Source organism: Vulpes lagopus, chromosome 11 (genome assembly GCF_018345385.1).
Source record: "Vulpes lagopus strain Blue_001 chromosome 11, ASM1834538v1, whole genome shotgun sequence".
In the NCBI taxonomy this organism is placed as follows: domain Eukaryota; kingdom Metazoa; phylum Chordata; class Mammalia; order Carnivora; family Canidae; genus Vulpes; species Vulpes lagopus.
This window is the reverse complement of record NC_054834.1, coordinates 97,803,770-97,823,439: the sequence shown is the minus strand read 5'-3', so window position 1 is coordinate 97,823,439 and position 19,670 is coordinate 97,803,770. Positions and strand designations below refer to the sequence as shown.

General features: G+C 37.9%; 1 protein-coding gene across 1 annotated transcript in view; it reads left to right on the top strand.

Annotated features, from left to right (window-relative positions):
* CIR1 (corepressor interacting with RBPJ, CIR1) overlaps window positions 1–16,169 on the top strand; it is a 38,918-nt gene extending 22,749 nt beyond the window's left edge. The window contains exons 8-10 of the mRNA XM_041721764.1: window positions 12,174–12,280; window positions 13,408–13,493; window positions 15,113–16,169. Of these exons, the coding sequence (XP_041577698.1) occupies window positions 12,174–12,280; window positions 13,408–13,493; window positions 15,113–15,866 (947 nt within the window). The 3' untranslated portion in view covers window positions 15,867–16,169. The remainder of the gene's footprint in view (window positions 1–12,173; window positions 12,281–13,407; window positions 13,494–15,112) is intronic.
* Window positions 16,170–19,670: the final 3,501 nt, after the last annotated feature.

Sequence of the window (19,670 nt, the reverse complement as noted above, 5' to 3'; positions counted from 1 at the left end):
TTGGTGAGCTCTGAGCCTCCTGAATCTGTGGTTTGTTATCTGTTGTTAGTCTTGGGAACTCTTATCTATTTCAGATTTGTCTTCATTTCTCTCTTTTCTCTCTTCTAGTATTCCTGTTGTGTATATGTTGTACCTTTTATAATTGTCCCACAGTTTTTGAATATTCTGGTTTTCCTTTTTTCATTTTCTTCCCCTTTGCTTTCAGTTTGAGGAGTTTCTATTCACATATCTTAAAGCTCACTGATTCTTTCCTCAGCCTTGTCCAGTCTACTGATGAGCTCATCAGAGGCATTCTTTATTTCTATTAAAATCTTTTATTTCTAGTATTTCCTTTAGAGTGTTTATCTTAGTGTTTCTGTCTCTGCTTATATTACTCATCTGGGTTTGTTTGTCTTTTTTTTAAGAATTTATTTATTCATTTGAGACAGAGAGAGCATGAGCAGGGGGGAGAGGCAGAAGGAGAGGGAGAAGCAGACTCCCCACTGAGCAGGGAGTCCAATAAGGGGCTCGATCCCAGGACCCTGAGATCATGACCTGAGCCAAAGGCAGGTATTAACCATCTGAGCCACCCAGGCGCCCCTACCCATCTGTTTTTACATGTTGCCCATTCTGTCCATTAGAGCCTTTAGCATATTAGTCTTATTTAAATTCACAATCTGGTAAGTCCAGAATTTACATCTTAGCTAAAAGTTTGATTCTGATGTTTGCTTTGTATTTTAGCATACTTGTAATTTTTTTTGTTGAAAGCGAGACATGATGTATCCTCAGGTAGATGAAACTGAGGTAAATAGGTCTTTCGCGGGGATCCCTGGGTGGCTCAGCAGTTTAGTGTCTGCCTTCAGCCTGCGGCGTGATCCTGGAGTCCCGAGATGAAGTCCCACGTCGGGCTCCCTGCATGGAGCCTGCTTCTCCCTCTGCCTGTGTCTCTGCCTCTCTCTCTCTCTCTCTCTCTCTCTCTCTCTGTGTGTGTGTGTGTGTGTGTGTGTGTGTGTGTCTTTCATGGATGGATTAATAAAATCTTTTTAAAAAAATAGGTCTTTAATGTGAGGTCCTGTGTTCATTTGCTATAGCTGTAGATATCAGGGGCTTAAATTTCTTCTAGTGTTCTTGTTTTTGTTTTCCCTGTTATCTTTTGGTTCCCTAGAGACTGTTTCTTTATAACACAGTCTGAGCCTTGCTTCAGTTGTAATCTCTTACAGGCACCCTATTAATGTGGTGGTAAGATACAGGGGAAGGAGAATCATTCTATAATCCTATGACTAAGTCTCATTCTTTTCTTTTTTAAGGTTTATTTTTATGTATGTATGTGTTTATGTAATTGCTACACCCACCATGGGGCTCAAACTCATGACCCCACAATCAGGAGTTGCATGTTCCTCCAACTGAGCCAGCCAGGCGCTCCTAAGTCTCACTTTTTAGTCAGCCTGTGCCAGTAGGCTGTAACTTTCACAAGTACTTCTCAGCTTTTCCCCTCTACTTCTCAGCTTCTTTTTTTTCCATGTAGGTTAGGTTCTGGTAAGTTTCCCTTGAGAGTAGGCATATGCTCAGGACAACAAAATGCTCTGGGAATATTTCAGAATGATTATTTTTGTTTCTTACTGTTGGAAGGTAAGTACCAGGAGATATTCATAGTGGGAACCTGGTGAGGCTCCTGGAAGTAAAACTTCTAGAAGTGGTTTTAGTCCTCAAGCTAGTCCTTGCTCAGTCCAATGTTTCCCTTTTAAGGATTCCTAGTAGTTGCTGACTCTATTGGTCGTTCCTGGTCCCATTAAACTGTGATTCTGTGTGTCACCTATCTCTCCTGTTTTGGGGGCAGTGTTTTTACCCTGTGGCCTCAATTCTTGAATACCTCTAAGAAGATTTGTTTTTTTCACCTCTTTGTTGTTGGAAGGATGGGAGGACTTTCAGGCTCTTTATATATTGTACCAAAATCTAAAAGTTGTTAAAGTAACATAACAGTGAATAAACATTGAGTCCAAATTTATTAACATGAGTTTCATATTCTACTAATTATTTGACTTTTGGTTTTTTAGGCTTAAATTGCTATATATGTAAAGTACTTTGCCTTTTTTTTAACTTAGCTATGATTTTTTAAATATTTGGGTTTTTTAAGATTTTATTTATTCATGGAAGACACATAGAGAGAGGGAGGCAGAGACATAGGCAGAGGGAGAAGTAGGTTCTGTGCAGGGGGCTGATGTGGGACTCGATCCCAGAAGTCCAGGATCACACCTTGAGCCAAAGGCAGATGCTCAACCACTGAGCCACCCAGGTGTCCCAATTTTTAAAATATTTGGAACTGACTTTATATAATATGGCAAATTACACATTTTTAATAAAAGTAAATTTCAAATTCAAAAAGGTGTCACTGGATAATTTTGATATATACAAAAAAATTTTTTTTGGTGTGCTAGCATTTTATTTCTTAAGCTGAGAATGGCTTTACAAGTTTCTGTTGCAGTGTTCTTCAGACCATTTTGAAATCTTAAATGTTGCAGACAATTCATTGTCATTATTAATGATGCATATATATCAAGATAGTATATAAAAGAAACAGAAATCACCCGTGTTTCTGCCAACATGCACAGGAAATACAACTTTTAACATTTTGGCCTGTGTCCTTTCAAGATTTTGTGTTCTATTCTCTCTGTATATGGTATACGTGTTTGTTAACATATATAGTTCCCTAGTGAAATTTTATTCATATAGAAAGAGACAGAATATACAATACATAAATGGGCCATACTCTGTATTCCATTTTTATAACTTTTTAAAAATTTCATTGTGGAATTAGTTATACATTAATAAATATGACTGTATTATCATTATAATGGGTACATATTACCCTACATATGGGTTTACTATAAGTTTATTTAACCCTTTAAAAAATTTTTTTATTTAAATTCAGTTAATTAACATATAATGTATTATTGGTTTCAGAAGTAGAGATCAGTGATTTATCAGTCTTATATAATACCCAGTGCTCATTACTTTATGTGACCTCCTTAATGTTCATCACCCACTTATCCCATCCCACCATCCCCTCCCCTCCAGTGACCCTCAGTTTGTTTCCTATGATTAAAAGTCTCTTATGGTTTGCTTCCCTCTCTAATTTTATCTCATTTTATTTTCTCATTTAAATTCCACTTATGAGTGAGATCATATGATAATTGTCTTTCCCTGATTGACTTTTTTTGCTTAGCATAATATCCTTTAGTTCCATCCATGTTGTTGCAAATGGCAAGATTTTATTTTCTTGATGGCTGAGTTGTAGTCCATACACCACATCTTCTTTATCCATTCATCTGTTGATGGACATCTGGGCTCTTTCCATAGTTCGGCTATTGTGGACATTGCTGCTATGAACATTGGGGTGCAGGTGCCCCTTCAGATTACTACATTTGTATCTTTAGGGTAAATGCCCAGTAGTGCAGTTGCTGAGTCGTAGGGTAGCTCTATTTTGAACTTTTTTAGGAACCTCCATACTATTTTCCAAAGGGGTTGCACCAGCTTGCATTCCCCAAAATTTCTTTTTCTTTACAATGTCTACGCCTGAGAACTTAGCTACAAATGGCTGAAATGATGTCAGGTGGGTATTTAATGTTTCACATGTTTCTATCCAGTCTTGTTTACACGATAGTTTTTAGTGTGTTTCATTCAATATGAAAATGAATAAATAGCTTAAATTGAGGAATGTATTATTTTACACTTATTGCAAAGATTCGTTTGCCTATGAATGCTCTTTTCTGGGACACCTGGGTGGCTCAGTGGTTGAGCACCTCCCTTCGGCCCAGGGTGTGATCGTGGAGTCACGGGATCGAGTCTGACATCGGGCTCCTTGCATGGAGCCTGCTTCTCCCTCTGCCTGTGTCTCTGCCTCTCTGTGTGTCTCTCATGAATAAATAAAATCTTTTTTTTAAAAAAAAATTCCATTGACATTAATTGTTGTGATCCTGTTCTATCAGTAAATGACTCTGCTCTGTGTTAAAGGCATGTGTGGGGCAGTGGGGGCTACATTTTCCATAATCTCCAAGGAGTATTAAAATTTTCAGATCACCGTCGTAACTCTCTTTTACATGATTCTTCCTATTAACATCATTCTGTCTACTCAAGGTCTGCCAGCTTCAAGTAAAGGAAATTAGCTAGTGATTACCTGGAAAAGGAAAACGAATGAAATGTAGTCCACCTAGTAAATATTAATTCTACACAAATCAAACTTAATGAAGTTAACAACCTTCATCATGTTCCACTCACTTAGAATGCCATACTTTTTGCCTTTTCCAAAATTGTATGACAGTTTGAAAATCAAATTCAGTTTCTTGTTCTTTCCTGGAAAGTAAGTTTTTCTGAATTGGGGACTTTATCTTATTTATCTTTGTATCCCAATGCCTTGTACAATGTACATGCTTAATAAATAATAGTTTACTGGTTGAATGGAAAGGTTTGGCAACTATTATAAGCATCACTGTTTATCATCTCTCAATATATCTTATAACACAGATTTATAATTTATATTTTTCCTGTTCTTTGATATGAACTAGTGTTCCCCAAAAGCTTATAAGCTTGAAGACAAAAATTAAGTTCTCTGTTCTCTAAGAGGCCTAATGAAATAAAATAATCTTGGATTCCTGGGTGGCTTAGCCGTTGAGCGTCTGCCTTCAGCTCAGGGCATGATCCCGGGATCTAGGATCAAGTCCTTCAAGTCCTGCACCGGGCTCCTTGTAGGAAGCCTACTTCTCTCTCCCTCTCTCTCTCTCTCTCTCTCTCTCTCTGTATCCCTCATGAATAAATAAATAAAATCTTTAAAAATAAATAAATAAAATATTTAATAATGATAATCTCCCAGTAATACATGATTTTTAAAATCACCTTGTATGTTATATAGTAGGGATGAATAAGTTGAAATTCCCTATGCCAGACTCTCTCCATAGTTAGAGATGTAATACAGAAATGTAGTTAAGAGTCTATAATTGAGTAATTACTGTTGACTGGTTTAAAATATCATTTGTAACTTTAAGCCAAATGCACTGGTTCTTAAGTGTAGAGTTCAAGTCTGACTAATGTTATGTACCCATGTAACCAAGGTCTCTGACAAAGATTCAGAGCATAGAGTATTGCCATAACCTAGAAAATTCCCTTCTGTCCCTTACCAGTCAGCCTCCTCCACCCACAACTGCTATTCTAATTTCTAATTTCATATGTTAGTTTTACCTGTTCATGAACTTCATATAAATGGAATCATACAGCATGTATTTTCTGTGTCTGACTGCTTTGATTCAGCATAATGTTTTTGAGGTTTGTGAATGAATAATTTTCAAGAGCTCTCATATTCTCTCTCAGGAGCATTCATATTCTTAGAACTTAATTAAAACATGGTGCTAACTTCTAGCACTTCATGTTCATCACAGCACAAATGATTTTTCTTAGTCCTCTATGGACTATGAATTCACTTTATTATCACTGGATGTAGCATCACTAAAGTATCTGCATGTAAATTAAGTTGAAGATATAAAATGTAAGTCATATATTTTTAACTATTCTGTAAGGGAAGGTTGTTTTTAATAAATACTGTTCTTTACTGACATACAATAAGAGAAGTTTTATCTTACCTTGTTTCTGTGTATTTTCCAGAGACATAGACTAAAATGAAATGTTCAATTTTTTCTTTACGTTGTATGTTTTAATATAGATCAAATTAGCTGTCTTCAGTATGAACTTGGGATAGGGCAATAAGAAACCCTATTGTTTCCAGCCTCCACTAAGCTAAACTGGCAGTGTGTCAGGAAAATTCCCAGTATGGAGCAGTTTTATTACAATTCAGTACAATTGGTTCTTGCATAACCTTTAGAAAATCATACATAAAACATTCTCATCTATATAAATAAAAATCACCCACACACTTTATTAATAGCTTTGTTCACTGTTTCCCTGGGACTTGTGCTGCATGTTCCCACTGTGCCCCCTTTTTCAGTCTTTTTTAAGATAACTTTCTATAAGCTTTTCTTAAAAGCAAAAAGGTTAGGTAATATTAGGAGTCATATATGAGATTCTTTTTTTTTTTAATTTTTTTTTTCATATATGAGATTCTTGATAGTTCCCACTAGACACAGATCTCCCTCTCAGTTGTGTACTCTAGTGTTTCTGTGTGTCCTTTTTACATTTAGTAACAAGGAGTGGCTTTTTTACTAGATACAGTCAATTTAATTTTAGGAAAGAAAGAAGGTTTTACTTTCACAGAAATGCGGATCATATTTTATTTGTGATAATGTACGGGGGTTATTTTAAAACACATATTTTTGGGATGCCTGGGTGGCTCAGCAGTTGAGCATCTGCCTTTGGCTCAGGGTGTGATCCCAGAGTGCCAGGATCCAGTCCCACATCGGGCTCCATGCATGAAGCCTGCTTCTCCCTCAGCCTATGTCTTTGCCTCTCTCTGTGTCTCTCATGAATAAATAAATAAAATCTTAAAAAAAAAACCCACATATTTTTAAGGTTCTACCACTGTCACTATGACTACATGGTAGCACCAAAACATACTGGTTTGAAGTCTCAGCATTTTTTCCCCTTAGTCTAGTTCATTAACCAGAAATGTGTTTCTTTCAACTGTCATTTTTCTAAATCTAAATTAAAGAATATTTTCTATGTATTCTCCAAACTATATGGTATACAGTGCCAAGGTAATTTAATAATAAACCTCTAGATCTAACTGCCGACTTACAGAAAATATAGTGACTAGAAGAACATATTAAATGACATCACTATCCAGAATATGGGAAATTTACAGAACAAGTGACCCAGTTTTCTCAACAAATGAAAGCGGGTAGGGGGTAAGGGTGGTGAAATTTTTTTAGATTAAAACAGACTTAAGGTATGTGTCACTTATACCTCAATTTAAAAAGTGAGAGGGGGGTTTAAGAGATACATGAACTAGATGCAGTGTGTGGACCCTGCTTGGGGTCTGGACAAACCAACTGTGAAAAGATACTTTTGAGACAACCTGAATGATGACTGGATATCAGATGATATATTTAAAATGCCAATAGGGACAGTTGTAATAAAGGTATCAGGGTTTTGTTTTTAAGAAATACTCCTTGGAAAAAAAAGAAAATGAAATACTCTTTGGTGGGGCACCTGGGTGGCTCAGTCAGTTAAATGCCTTTGGCTCATGTCATAATCCCAAGGTCCCAGGAACAAGGTCTTCATCAGGCTCTCTGCTCAGAGGGTAGCCTGCTTCTCCCTCTGCCCCTCCCCCTGCTCATGCTTGTGCTTTCTCTTTCCCTGAAATAAATAAACAAACAAACAAACAAATATTAAAAAAAAAAAAAAAAAACGCCAAGATGTGGAGAAATACTCCTTGGAGGACCTGGATGGCCCTGTCAGTTGAGCATCTGCCCAGCTCAGGTCATGGGATCAAGCCCCACATTGGGCTCCCTGCTCAGCAAGGAGTCTGCTTCTCCTCTCTCTCTGCCCCTCCCCATGTTTGTCCTCCCTCTCAAATAAATAAATAAAATCTTTAAAAAAAAAAAAAAAAGCCTCCTTGTTTATTAGTAATTAAATACCAAAGTGATATCTGAGATTTTATGTCTATCAAATAAACTTAGCTCTATCAAATACTCTATCAGTAACTCTATCAAAAAAAAAGTAAAGGAAGTTAGAAGTAATAAGAATGGCAAAATACTGATAATTGTTGAAACTTTGAAAGGAGTACATAGGGTTCATTACATTATTCTCTCTAGGTTAGGAATTTTTCACTGTATAAAGTTAAAATCAATGGGAAGGAAAAAATTATCATTTTTTAAAGATTTTATTAATTTGAGAGAGAGAGAATGCAAACAAGCACAGGGAGTCGCAGAGGGAGAGGGAGAGGGAGAGAGGGGCTCCATCTCACGACACTGTGATCTGAGCCAAAATCAACAACAGACGCTTAACTCTGGCTGAGCCACCCAGGTGCCCCTACCAATTGTTTTTTCTTTTTTAAGATTTTTTTTATTGATTTTAGAGAGAGAAAGCACACCAGTGGGAGAGGCAGAGGGAGAAGGGGAAGGAATTCCAAGCAGATTCCGTGCTGAGCCTGAGCCCAATGCAGGACTCAGTCTCATAACTCTGAGATCACAACCTGAGCGGAAAGCAAGTCAGACACAACTGACTGTGCCACCCAGGCGCCCCATCACACTTTAATAGCAGCAAAACTATGTTCACTTTAGGAATAGCAGACATTTTTCAGCAAACAGTAACATCCCATAAATTAAATTGATGTGTTATATTTAGGGGAAGGAGGAAAAGGCATTTGTAATACAGCCTTACCTAACCTACTATTATTCATTGCCCTCCCTTCTCCCACTGAATACCATGAAATTGTAGAATGCTTCATTTGAAAGGAATGATGAACTTTGAAAGGAAGATACATCTGTCCTTGGGAAGAGCAGATGGACTGTGCTAGCAGTGAAACACGTGTCTTTTCCTTCACCATTCAGCTTTCTCCTTGGGAGTCACTTGGGACTGCTATCCAGTTGTGAAGTCAGTGATACGGCCTTTCTCAAAGCCAGAACTTTTTGGCTTCCTCTGTTATTCTCTGATAAAAATATCTGTTTTACTATGGAATACTTTTTACCTTCCATTATTTTTACTTAGTTCTATAAAAAATGAATGCTCTAAATGAATAGACTAGGGCCTTTACATAATTTTGTACAACATAATTTGCCGCCTTTTTTTTCCCCAGAGACACTGACTGCATGATATTTTCCTAATAGAAAATAGTCTAGGTCTAATTGGGACATAAACTGAATACATTAGTCACAATCAGTATTTTGATGGTTTCACATATCACAGCAAAGAAAGTTTGCAAAATTAGTGAAAGTCGATAACAGTTTCTAAGTTGTAACATTGGTTTTCATGCTGTGGAGGCTTAACCCAACCTGACTAAAGTGATCTAGAAAGGAGCCCTAACAAATCTACATTTTAAAACAAAACCCTTTTCCTGAATTCTCTAGAATTATTCAACCATAGCAAATCTAAGAGCAAATCAAACATTCCTGAGCCCCAAATCCAGTTGTCATTTAAATTATTAAGGCACTACACATGAAAGTAGTCATTTTGCATTTGAATATATTTTTAAAATCTATTTTTCCAACATATCTGTATAATCTATTGTATCAACTAAATTTTGAGTTCTCAGAACTAGAGTCATTTCTGTCAATTTAACTCTTCATAGCCACTGTCACAATAACGGGAAAGTATAAAGATATCTTGCTAAATATATCTTCATTAAACCTGACTTGTCACATCTTCTAAACTCAGAACTTTTGATGATAGAAGGTTTAAGTAGGGGCGCCTGGGTAGCTCAGTTGGTGAAGCGTCTGCCTTCAGCTCAGGTCATGATCTCAGGGTTCTTGGATCAAGTCCAGCATCAGGCTCCCTGCTCAGTAACAAGTCTGCTTCTCCCTCTTCTCTCCCTCTGTGATCTCTGTGGCTCTCACTCTCTCTCAAATAAAATCTTAAAAAAAAAAAAATAGAAGAAGAAGGTTTAAGTATTAGAATATGTGAATAAGACTGAATTATGGGCAGCCCTGGTGGCTCAGCAGTTTAGCGCCACCTTGGGTTCAGGGTGTGATCCTGGAGACCCGGGATCCCGCGTTGGGCTCCCTCCATGGAGCCTGCTCCTCCCTCTGCCTGTGTCTCTGCCTCTCTCTCTCTGTCTCTCATGAATAAATAAATAAAATCCTTTAAAAAAAAACTGAATTTTAAGAAATATTACTCTAAAAGTACTTTTTAAATTTTAAAGAATATGTCAATAATTAAATGTTTTATAGGTACTGGTAAAAATAGTAATTGTTACTGTTTAGTGAATATGATTTGTCAGGTAGTTCCCTAAGTATTTAATCTTACAGTGTAGAAGTATATGCCAAGCATATGTACTACACAGAGTTCACTTGAGGTTTTGGAGCAATATAAATGCTGGAAGAATAATGTTTGTTTCTTAATCTATATAATCTGTCAGACTGGCTAAAGGGAGGTCATTTTCTTGAAGTAGTTTTAACTACTGTAATGAAAGTGTAAAAGCATGTTTTTTAAAACTTACTAAAATTACCCATCTTTTTTTTTTTTTAAGATTTATTTATTTATTTATGATAAACAAAAAGAGAGAGAGAGAGGCAGAGACACAGGCAGAGGGAGAAGCAGGCTCCATGCCGGGAGCCCAACGCGGGACTTGATCCCGGGACTCCAGGATCACGCCCTGGGCCAAAGGCAGGCGCCAAACCGCTGAGCCACCCAGGGATCCCCTAAAATTACCCATCTTTTGATGAAATTAGTAGCCTCTCATCATAATGGCCAAGCTCTTTGGCCCTTTACTGGAGTAGTTTTTATCCTAAGTCTTAGCAGGTCATCTAAAAAAGTTGTTAAACAAAGAAATGTAGTTTTGATGCTTCAGAAACACATTTTCTTTTTTTTTTTTTTTTAAGATTTTATTTATTTATTCATAGAGAGAGAGAGAGGCAGAGTTACAGGCAGAGGGAGAAGCAGGCTCCATGCAGGGAGCCCAACATGGGACTTGATCCCAGGTCTCCAGGATCACACCCCGGGCTGCAGGCGGCGCTAAACCGCTGCGCCACCAGGGCTGCCCGAAAACACATTTTCTACTTTATAAAACTATGTTCCTACTTTCAGTTGTTCTTGGTAGTATGAATAGAATAGTAAAGCCCATAGATTCTAATAAAAGATAGTAACATACACCTGAACTTTTCTGACCAAACTTTTTATTTTTTTTATTATTATTTTTTAATATTTTACTTATTCATAGAGACACACAGAGAGAGGCAGAGACATAGGCAGAGGGAGAAGCAGGCCCCCTACAGGAACCCTGACACGGGACTCGATCCCGGGTCTTCAGGATCACACCCCAGGCTGCAGGCGACCGCCGTGCCACCTGGGGCTGCCCTGACCAAACTTTTTAAACAAAGATGTTACTAGCATTTGAGATTTGAATTTTGTCTTTTGTTTTCCATGGTAACATGTAAGTGAACATGCAAATAACTAGTAAAATATCAATAAAGTAGTGAAAAGACACACAGATGAAGTATTTAATCAACAAACTAGAGAATCTGTTTCTAAAGTTTATCCCCCACCCTCCCTTATGAATTCCTTCTTGGCAGGAACTTTCTTATTCTTCCTTATATTCTGGATAGATTACCCAGGGAAGTTCATTTAAGACAGTATAGATAATTTAGGCCAGAAACTTCAAACAGCTGCATAAAATGTCCTTATATGCTACCTGCCGCAGGGAAAACGAAACTGAAATAATATGAAAGAAAGAGGAAAGGATCTCTGCTTCCATATGTTAAAGATAATAATGTTAAGCAAAGAGCACAGACTTTTTTTTTAATTGTTTTTTTAATGTTATCTATCTTTTAGTCCATGTTATTTATCTTTAGTATATACTATGTGACCCAAAAGGAGTTTGCTATTCAGTTTGAGATTTTGTAAAAGTGGAAACAGCAGCTTGTGAAAAATATAACACACACACACACACACACACACACACACACACACACCTATAGCCAGCCTAAAATTATCATCAACCCCAAATTAATAACTAGAAATTTCAAACTCTGTATATATGAGATTAACAAAAGTGCTTAATAGTGATGCATAGTGTGCGTGGACGTGCCTGCATACATACTTGTTTGTGTGTGTGTGTATTCTATTGATAATAATTAGCAACTATGGCAATGTATTCAGTATTAGTACCTGATAACTAAGGATGAGGAATTTTGAATGGGAAACTACAATAACAAATTGCTCATATACCTTTAAAAGTTTCTTTTTTGAATTCTTACTATAAGAATAACTATTAAAGTTTAATTGCAGTTTTTTACTATTTTTCTTTGAATTTATCCTAAAAACTGCCAAGCAGCTAAATGTATCTTTTTCAATGTGACAAAGTTACATAAGAAGAGAATCCCCTAGCATGTAAAGAAAAATGCAATTATTTTCTATTCTGAATCTCCAGACTGCTGTTTTAGAAAATCATATCTGATTATTTGCTCAGCAGAAGATTATTGAGTTGATTTAGCTGTGATTTTACTTAACAAAGCTTCAACTGCATTCCTACTGTGGAGTCCAAAAAAGGTAGAGAGATATAAATGATACATTCAAACTGCGATTTTTGTGAACAGGGCCATCGATGCACCCCTCGGAGCTAATAGCGGAGATGAGAAACAGTGGGTTTGCACTGAAACGAAATGTACTGGGGAGAAACTTGACCGCAAATGATCCATCACAGGTAATGATCTTTTTATCGGTAAGCTGAAAATGTCTATAAATCTAAATGTGATTGCTTGTGAATTGCTACTTAATGTTTTCCAATATGCATATATCCATAGGAAAGCAAGATAGAGCAAAGAAAATGCCTAAAATGTATTTTGATTTTGGTTCTTTATTATTTTAACCTAAATGAGAAATTGTTTTTAAACCTATATTTTAATAAATGAAACTGCTCCTCTAGGTTTGTGTGGATAAAATCGCTAACCAAACTGGTGATAAGGTTGGTTTTTTTTCCTTCCTGCTAACTTACATTAAATAGAATGAAAGGGAAGAAGTGTATGGAAGCAAACTCCTAAAAATTATAGAAAATATTTTAAATTTACTTAATTTATCAAACTGGACATAGATCCGGAAAATGATTGCATTTGAAGGTTGTTGATATCCTAATGCAAACTATTTTATTTAATGAGGAAACTGGAGCCCAGAGAAGTGAAATGATTGATTGCCCTTGTGGAGCATGTGGTTGTTGAGAGACAGAACCAACACGAAAATCCAGACTCCCATTGGCAGAAAGTTGTGGTACTCTGCAAAGAGGCACATTACTTTCCAGGCACTGCTCGGGACTGTTCATATAACCAATATAGTCGTTTATTTGTACTGTTTGATACATTGGTATGTGTTTGATAATCATATATTGGATAATGTGCTGTTGAATTTATAAAGGCTAAAATTGTGGATGGTTTGACCTTCTTATAAAAGTTCATGGTCTTCTTGGCTTTAACATTTCATTAAGTTAAAAATAAAATCTTTAAACACTTAAGTGTTTAAATTCAAACGCAAGAGATGGAGAGCAGAAGCCATGCTATAAATGGTTTTGTCTGTTTCTCTGTCTTCCTCTTCCTGGGAAAGTTTGTTAATGCCACAAAGCAGTTATCTCAACCTCTTAGCGTGTTATAATCCTTTTTGGCAGGCAGACTACAAAACATTTTTTAGTCTACCCCCCAACCCCACTTCCCAATCCAGGATGTCATACTCATCTATAGTATGTCCCTAACACAAAATTTCTTATTTGTAAATGTTTTCCTTCCCATCTGATAACTAACTTGTCTTGCAATCTTACAATTTATTGATATTTTGTCGACTCAGGAATATGTCGCAAGTGAAGGTGAAGAAGATCCAGAAGTCGAATTTTTAAAGTCACTAACAACCAAACAAAAACAGAAACTTCTCAGGTAATTAAAAAGTGTATATTAAATGAATTCAACTATTTTCTCTTATATTTCATCTTAGAATCCTATTTAACCCTGATCCTAAGAACGTATGAAGCTACTTTAAGCCACGCAACACATCTTTGATTTGTTCTTCAGCTTAGAAATACAATTTTGTTTTTCTTTCAATAATATGAAAAGGAGTATAAGATTATATATACTCAGATTATGACACAAATTCATTATACTTTTTAGAACATTTAGTTTGGAAATAGCTTTATTTGTAGGTTTTACTTTTCAAAAATAGATTTGTATATATCTTTGCACACAGTTCGCATAAAATATAGGGCCATGGATTACTCTTTTTGTAAGATTTTATGAGCAATGCTGAAAAATATTTAAATTTAAGGTAAATATGAATCTTGTTAAACAGACTACTGCTGGATTAAAGAATCCAGGAAATGTCTGCAGAGTCCAATAGAGGGAGCTCATGATGTTTCCAGTCTGTGAATTTTGAGAATGGCCGGACAGAACTCAGTGAAAACATTTATTTCAGAGTAACTCAAACACATAAACAAGTTACTCTTCTGAGATGTGAAGTACTCTTCAGAAATTCAGAATGACTTAATAAAATTGTCCCAATTATTTTTAAATCTAAACCGTTATTGAAAACTAGTATGTGATTATTTTACATAACAAAACCAAGAAACAAAAAAAGCGTAAAGTGTATTCTTTTTTAGAATTTCTGGAGAATATACCCTTAAGTTTTGGTAATGTAATATTGGTTAGTATTTCCATATTTTAAAATAGTACATACATATGATTAATTTTTCATCTGATTATAGCTATATATTTGAGTTTACATTAGCACATAACTAACGTTATAAAGCCTCCTTGAGGTCAGGCTGACCGTTCATTCAGAGTGCTATATAATTTCAAATTCTGATTCAGTAAGAATTTTCTTTAATAGTCATTACCATTGAAGGAAGTATAGTGAGAGAATTGGGCCTAATGCATTTAATTTTGTGTGTGACTTGAATAATTTAAAGAAAGAAAATTGTGGGATCCCTGGGTGGCGCAGCGGTTTAGCGCCTGCCTTTGGCCCAGGGCGCGATCCTGGAGACCCAGGATCGAATCCCACATCGGGCTCCCAGTGCATGGAGCCTGCTTCTCCCTCTGCCTATGTCTCTGCCTCTCTCTCTCTCTCTCTCTTTGTGACTATCATAAATAAATAAAAAGTAAAAAAAGAAAGAAAATTGTTATTTAATAAAGAATGCATTTATATTTGAAAACCACTTTCAATAGTGTCAAAGAAAATATATCGTCTATTTAAAATTTTGTATTTGGGGCAGCCCTGGTGGCGCAGCGGTTTAGTGCCGCCTGCAGCCCGGAGCATGATTCTGGAGACCTGGGATCGAGTCCCACGTCAGGCTCCCTGCGTGGAGCCTGCTTCTCCCTCTGCCTGTGTCTCTGCCTGCCTCTCTCTCTCTCTCTCTCTCTCTCTCTCTCTCTGTGTGTGTGTGTCTCTCTGTCTCTATGAATAAATAAATAAAATCTTTAAAAAAATAAAAATAAATAAAATTTTGTATTTGTCAACACAAGGACTATTTTTACATAGTATGTTACTATTTTCCCAATAACAGGAAATTGGACCGACTTGAGAAGAAAAAAAAGAAAAAGAAAAAAGATAGGAAAAAGAAAAAGCTTCAGAAAAGCAGAAGTAAACACAAAAAACATAAAAATAGGTCTCCCTCCTCCTCATCCTCCTCCTCCTCCTCATCCTCCTCGTCCTCCTCCTCCTCCTCTAGTGAGACTTCAGAAAGCAGTAGTGAGAGTGACAACAAAGAAAAGAAAACACAAAAGAAGAAAAGAAAGAAAAATAAGTGTTCAGGGAATAACAACAATGATTCTGAAGAGAAGGACAAGTCTAAGAAGAGAAAACTTTATGAAGAATTTTCTAGCAGTCACCATGACAAGGATGAAGCCAAGGAAAAGCCTAGGTTTTTAAAACGAGAGAGTTCTAGGGAGAATAGCAAATGGGGCCATTCTGATTCCGACAGAAAGTCCAGAAGCCATAACCAGAGCCCAGAGAAGAGAGGATCTGAAAGAAATGAGAGAAGCAGCAGGAGCCAGAGCAGGGATGAGAGGGGTAGGAGAAGCCGAAGCAGAAGTCACAGCAGTTACAAGCAAAGGGAAAGCAGAAAACGGCCACAGCGAAGTCCCAGTGAAAAGCGGAATGGAAAGAATGATACCAGGAGCCATGGCACAGATGCACATAGAGGAGGAAAAACACACAGGGAGAACCCAGGAGATAAGCATACCAGAGTGACACAAAGAGAACGAAGCAGAAGTAGAGAGAATAAAGAGAGACTATATGTGACGATTACCTGGGAATAAAAATATCTCCACTCCCTCACTGAATACCTGTGGCAAGGGCTAAATTATATACTATTGTCTTTCTAATAAAAAAGCTCTGTTTTAATTTTCCATTCCTGAAAACTGTCATATCAAATACAAAAACCATAGGAGTCCTGTAAGAATGAACTTTGCAAATATTTGTAAGTAATCTCTTTTGGGGCTGTAAAAATACCTTCTCTTGATAAATGTTTCTTGTGCTCTATACTAGATTAAAAAGCCCATATAACTCTGTGGCATTTTCTTTGTTCTGAAACATCATTAAAAGAATGACAGTACACTGAATTGATTTAATTTTTGTTTTTTTCTGTTCAAACTTAGTATTTTTAAGATTTGAATTTACTTGAAGCAAAGTATAATCATTGCTGAAATTCTTACAGTATGAATTCAGTAGTGGAATTTTTAAGATTTTATTTATTGGAAAGAGAGCACAAGCAGGGGGAGCAGCAGACAGAGGGAGAAGAAAAGGCAGGCTCCCTGAAGAGGAGGCAGCTGACGCAGGGCTTGATCCCAGGACCCTGAGATCACAGCCCAAGCTGAAGGCAAACGCTTAACTAACTGAGCCACCCAGGCGCCCCTCAGCAGTGGATTTGATCCGTGTTTCCTTAAAACATTTAAGCTCCCTTCAGCTGTTTTTGTTCTCCTGTTTACCTTGGTATACATCCTAGTTTTCTGTGCTACCATAACAAATTACCTCAGACTTCAAACAACACCAATATACTATACACTTCTGGAGATCAGAAGTCCGTAATGGGTCTCCCTGGGCTAAAATCAGGGTTCAGCAGGATTGGTTCCTTCTGGAAGCTCTCAGAGAAAATCCATTTGCTTGCTTATTTCCAGCTTCTGGAGTCCCGGCTGCACTCCTTGGCTCCTGGCCCCTTCTTCCATCTTCAGCACTGACAAGGGCAAAGTTAAGTCCTCACATCTGATCATTCTGACACTTTGATATTCTGCATCCCTCTTGCACTTTTAAGACCTTTCTGATTAGATTGGTTCCACCGGAGAAACTCCCTATTTTTTTTTAAAGATTTTATTTATTCATGAGAGACACAGAGAGAGGCAGAGACACAGGCAGAGGGAGAAGCAGGCTCCATGCAGGGAGCCCGACATGGGTCTCGATCCTGAGTCTCCAGGATCAGGCCCTGGGCCGAAGGCTGCCCGGAAACTCCCTATTTTAAAAGAAACTGATTAGCAACCTAATTCTGTCTGCAGCCTTAATTCCCCTTTGCATGTAACCTAACATATTTACAGTTCCAGGGATGAGAACGTGTACTTCTTAGAGGGCCCATTATCCTGCCTACCACTGATGGCCTTTCTGCTACTAGCATAGACTATTAAATATTAAACATTTTACTTCTAAAGGTTAGGCATTTATATGATGTCATGAACGGACTATTATAAACTATTAAATCTATTTCATGAGCATAGGTGTATAAGGCATATTTAAATTTAGCTGCAGATTTTCCCTTGTGCTTCAAAGGATACGGTACAGAAAAACTGTAGAAAAAAATTTCTTAGTACAAATTACAAGTAACCTGCAATTCCAAAAAACATGTAATAAAACATTTCGGACTTAGTATTTCTGTTTTTAAGGTTCCACATTTGAAAAAACATCTGTTATTTAATACAATCCGAATATTGGTTAGTTTGGATGATTTTAAGGGATGGCAGTCATAATTTCATAAATTCTATAAGTAAGTTTGAAAGGAGTTATCACGCCAGGTAGTCTGATAGATATGTCTTTGTCATGTATATGCACACACACAAATGCCCTCTTAGTTAGAAGAAACTAAAGGCATAAGCAGCCCTTTGATTATTTTAGATTTTTAAGAGAGTTGGTGGGAGAATTTGAGTGCCTTCTACAGTATTTCTTACTTAATAACTTAAACTGTGCACCTCAAAGATCCCTTTCCTTCATTTAAAAAAAATATGCATTTGAAGTTGATAAAGACTGCTAATTTACACCTTGAGTTCATCAGTGTTGCACTGATTATTTTCTATCTTCCACCTTTTTAGACTTTATAATTTTTATAATGTCAAAACCTATGCAATACTTAACTGCCTCAAAGGGTTCCTGAACCAGTACAGTGTTCATGAAGAGAAATGTCAAAATGCATCCTATAATTAAAAGTGAGTTAAAGAAACACATTGTCATTTCTTACACCTTTTTCATTTGACTTTCACAAAAGTGTGATCCACTTTTTAAAACCTTTGTAAGTGGCCATTAAAAAAAAAAAAGTGGCTGTGAGGATTTTTTTTTTTAAATCTCTGGTTTAAAAATCCTTCATTGTTGAGCTTGAGAAACTATCAAGCCTTACCAACAGCCCCAATAATCTTGCCCATCTCATGGTGAGAAAAACTCCTCTGTGGTTATCAAAGATGTTGATTTGCTGTTTGGCTCTCAGCTTTGGTCACTGAAAGGTGCTGGACAGCCCCCCTGGGGGCCAGCATTCCAATTTTGCAAACTTAAAACCCAAAGGGAGGAATTTTCCCGTAGAATCATAACATGGTAATGGCTTTAAAGAGGTTCATTTGTCCTTCCTACTTGTAATGATAAGGGTATAAGGCACTGAGAATGATTTTTTTAATAAGAAAAAAATGTTACACATCTAATTCTGCTTTTGTTTTTGAAATACAAGGTAGAAAGTAAACACCACGATGAAAAGGATGTCTAGTATGTGTGGAGACTCCTGTAAGTTCTGAAAGCCAAAGAGGCAGCCTCCAAGTTCAATGAATCCATGATTCAAGAACCCAAACCAGTCTTCAACGGTGACATACCGTAGAAAACCACCAGAAAAGTCTGGTTATAATGTTTGTCGTTCTTAGCCTTACCAGAGAGATTCTTGTCAAGAAATCTGGGTATGCCTCGAGACGTTTACTTGTCTGTGGGCCTGACACGGGGCCAGCTTCTGGGGTGCGCTCCCCGCCCCTTCCCCTTCCCCTTGCCCTGGCCTAACATTTAACATAATTCAACACTAGCAAATTAATTCCTGTAGGAGGTGCTGTCGATTTACAAATGGCCAGGAAAGCTCAGGTTACTGGGTTAGGGCTTGTTTATTTATCGGAACGTCTCTGTGTGGTAAGTTAGTCCTGACTCCATTTAATGAATGTGCCCAAACAGGCCGAGGCGGCCGCAGCAGAGCGGCAGGTCCGCTTACCTTGCCTGGGAGGTGGGAACCTTGTGAGCCACGCGGTCCTAGGCCGAGGGACGCCTTTTATCTGCAGGGCCCGGAGAGACCTTTCTGGCCGTTCTTCCATGAGACGGCGGCGGCGGCGGCTGCTGCGGATCGGCTCAGGCCACGCTGCCGGCGGCCCGTCCTCCCCAGTCTGTCACCGAACGTTTCCTCTTCTTCACACCGGAGCTCGGAGATTGCAGAGTCCCCCCGAGCCGTCTCCCTCCCCTGCCTGCGCGGCGCCCACGGGCCCGGGCCGCGCTCCGGGCCAGGGAGGAGGCTGCAGGGCCGCTTCGGGAGCTGAGGGGTGTGCAGGGATCTGGTTTTCCCGGTTTCCTGAAAGAAAACCTTGGTAGTTACCACTTCTTAAAAAGAAGGGCGTGCGGTAGCTGCAGGCCTCGGGGAGCGGTTTTTTTGTTTTGTTTTTTGTTTCGTTGTTTGACTAACAAGGAGAAACGCTTTTTAAAAAGTTGGGAGAAACAGGACGGAGGGAGGCCTAGGGTCTGCGAAGCCTCCCGCCCGGGTTCCCGCCGCCACAGAAAGGGAAGCGGATACTCCTCCTCACCTCTGCCGCCTTTTCCTCCCTTCACGCGCCCCGCGGCTTCCCTCGGGA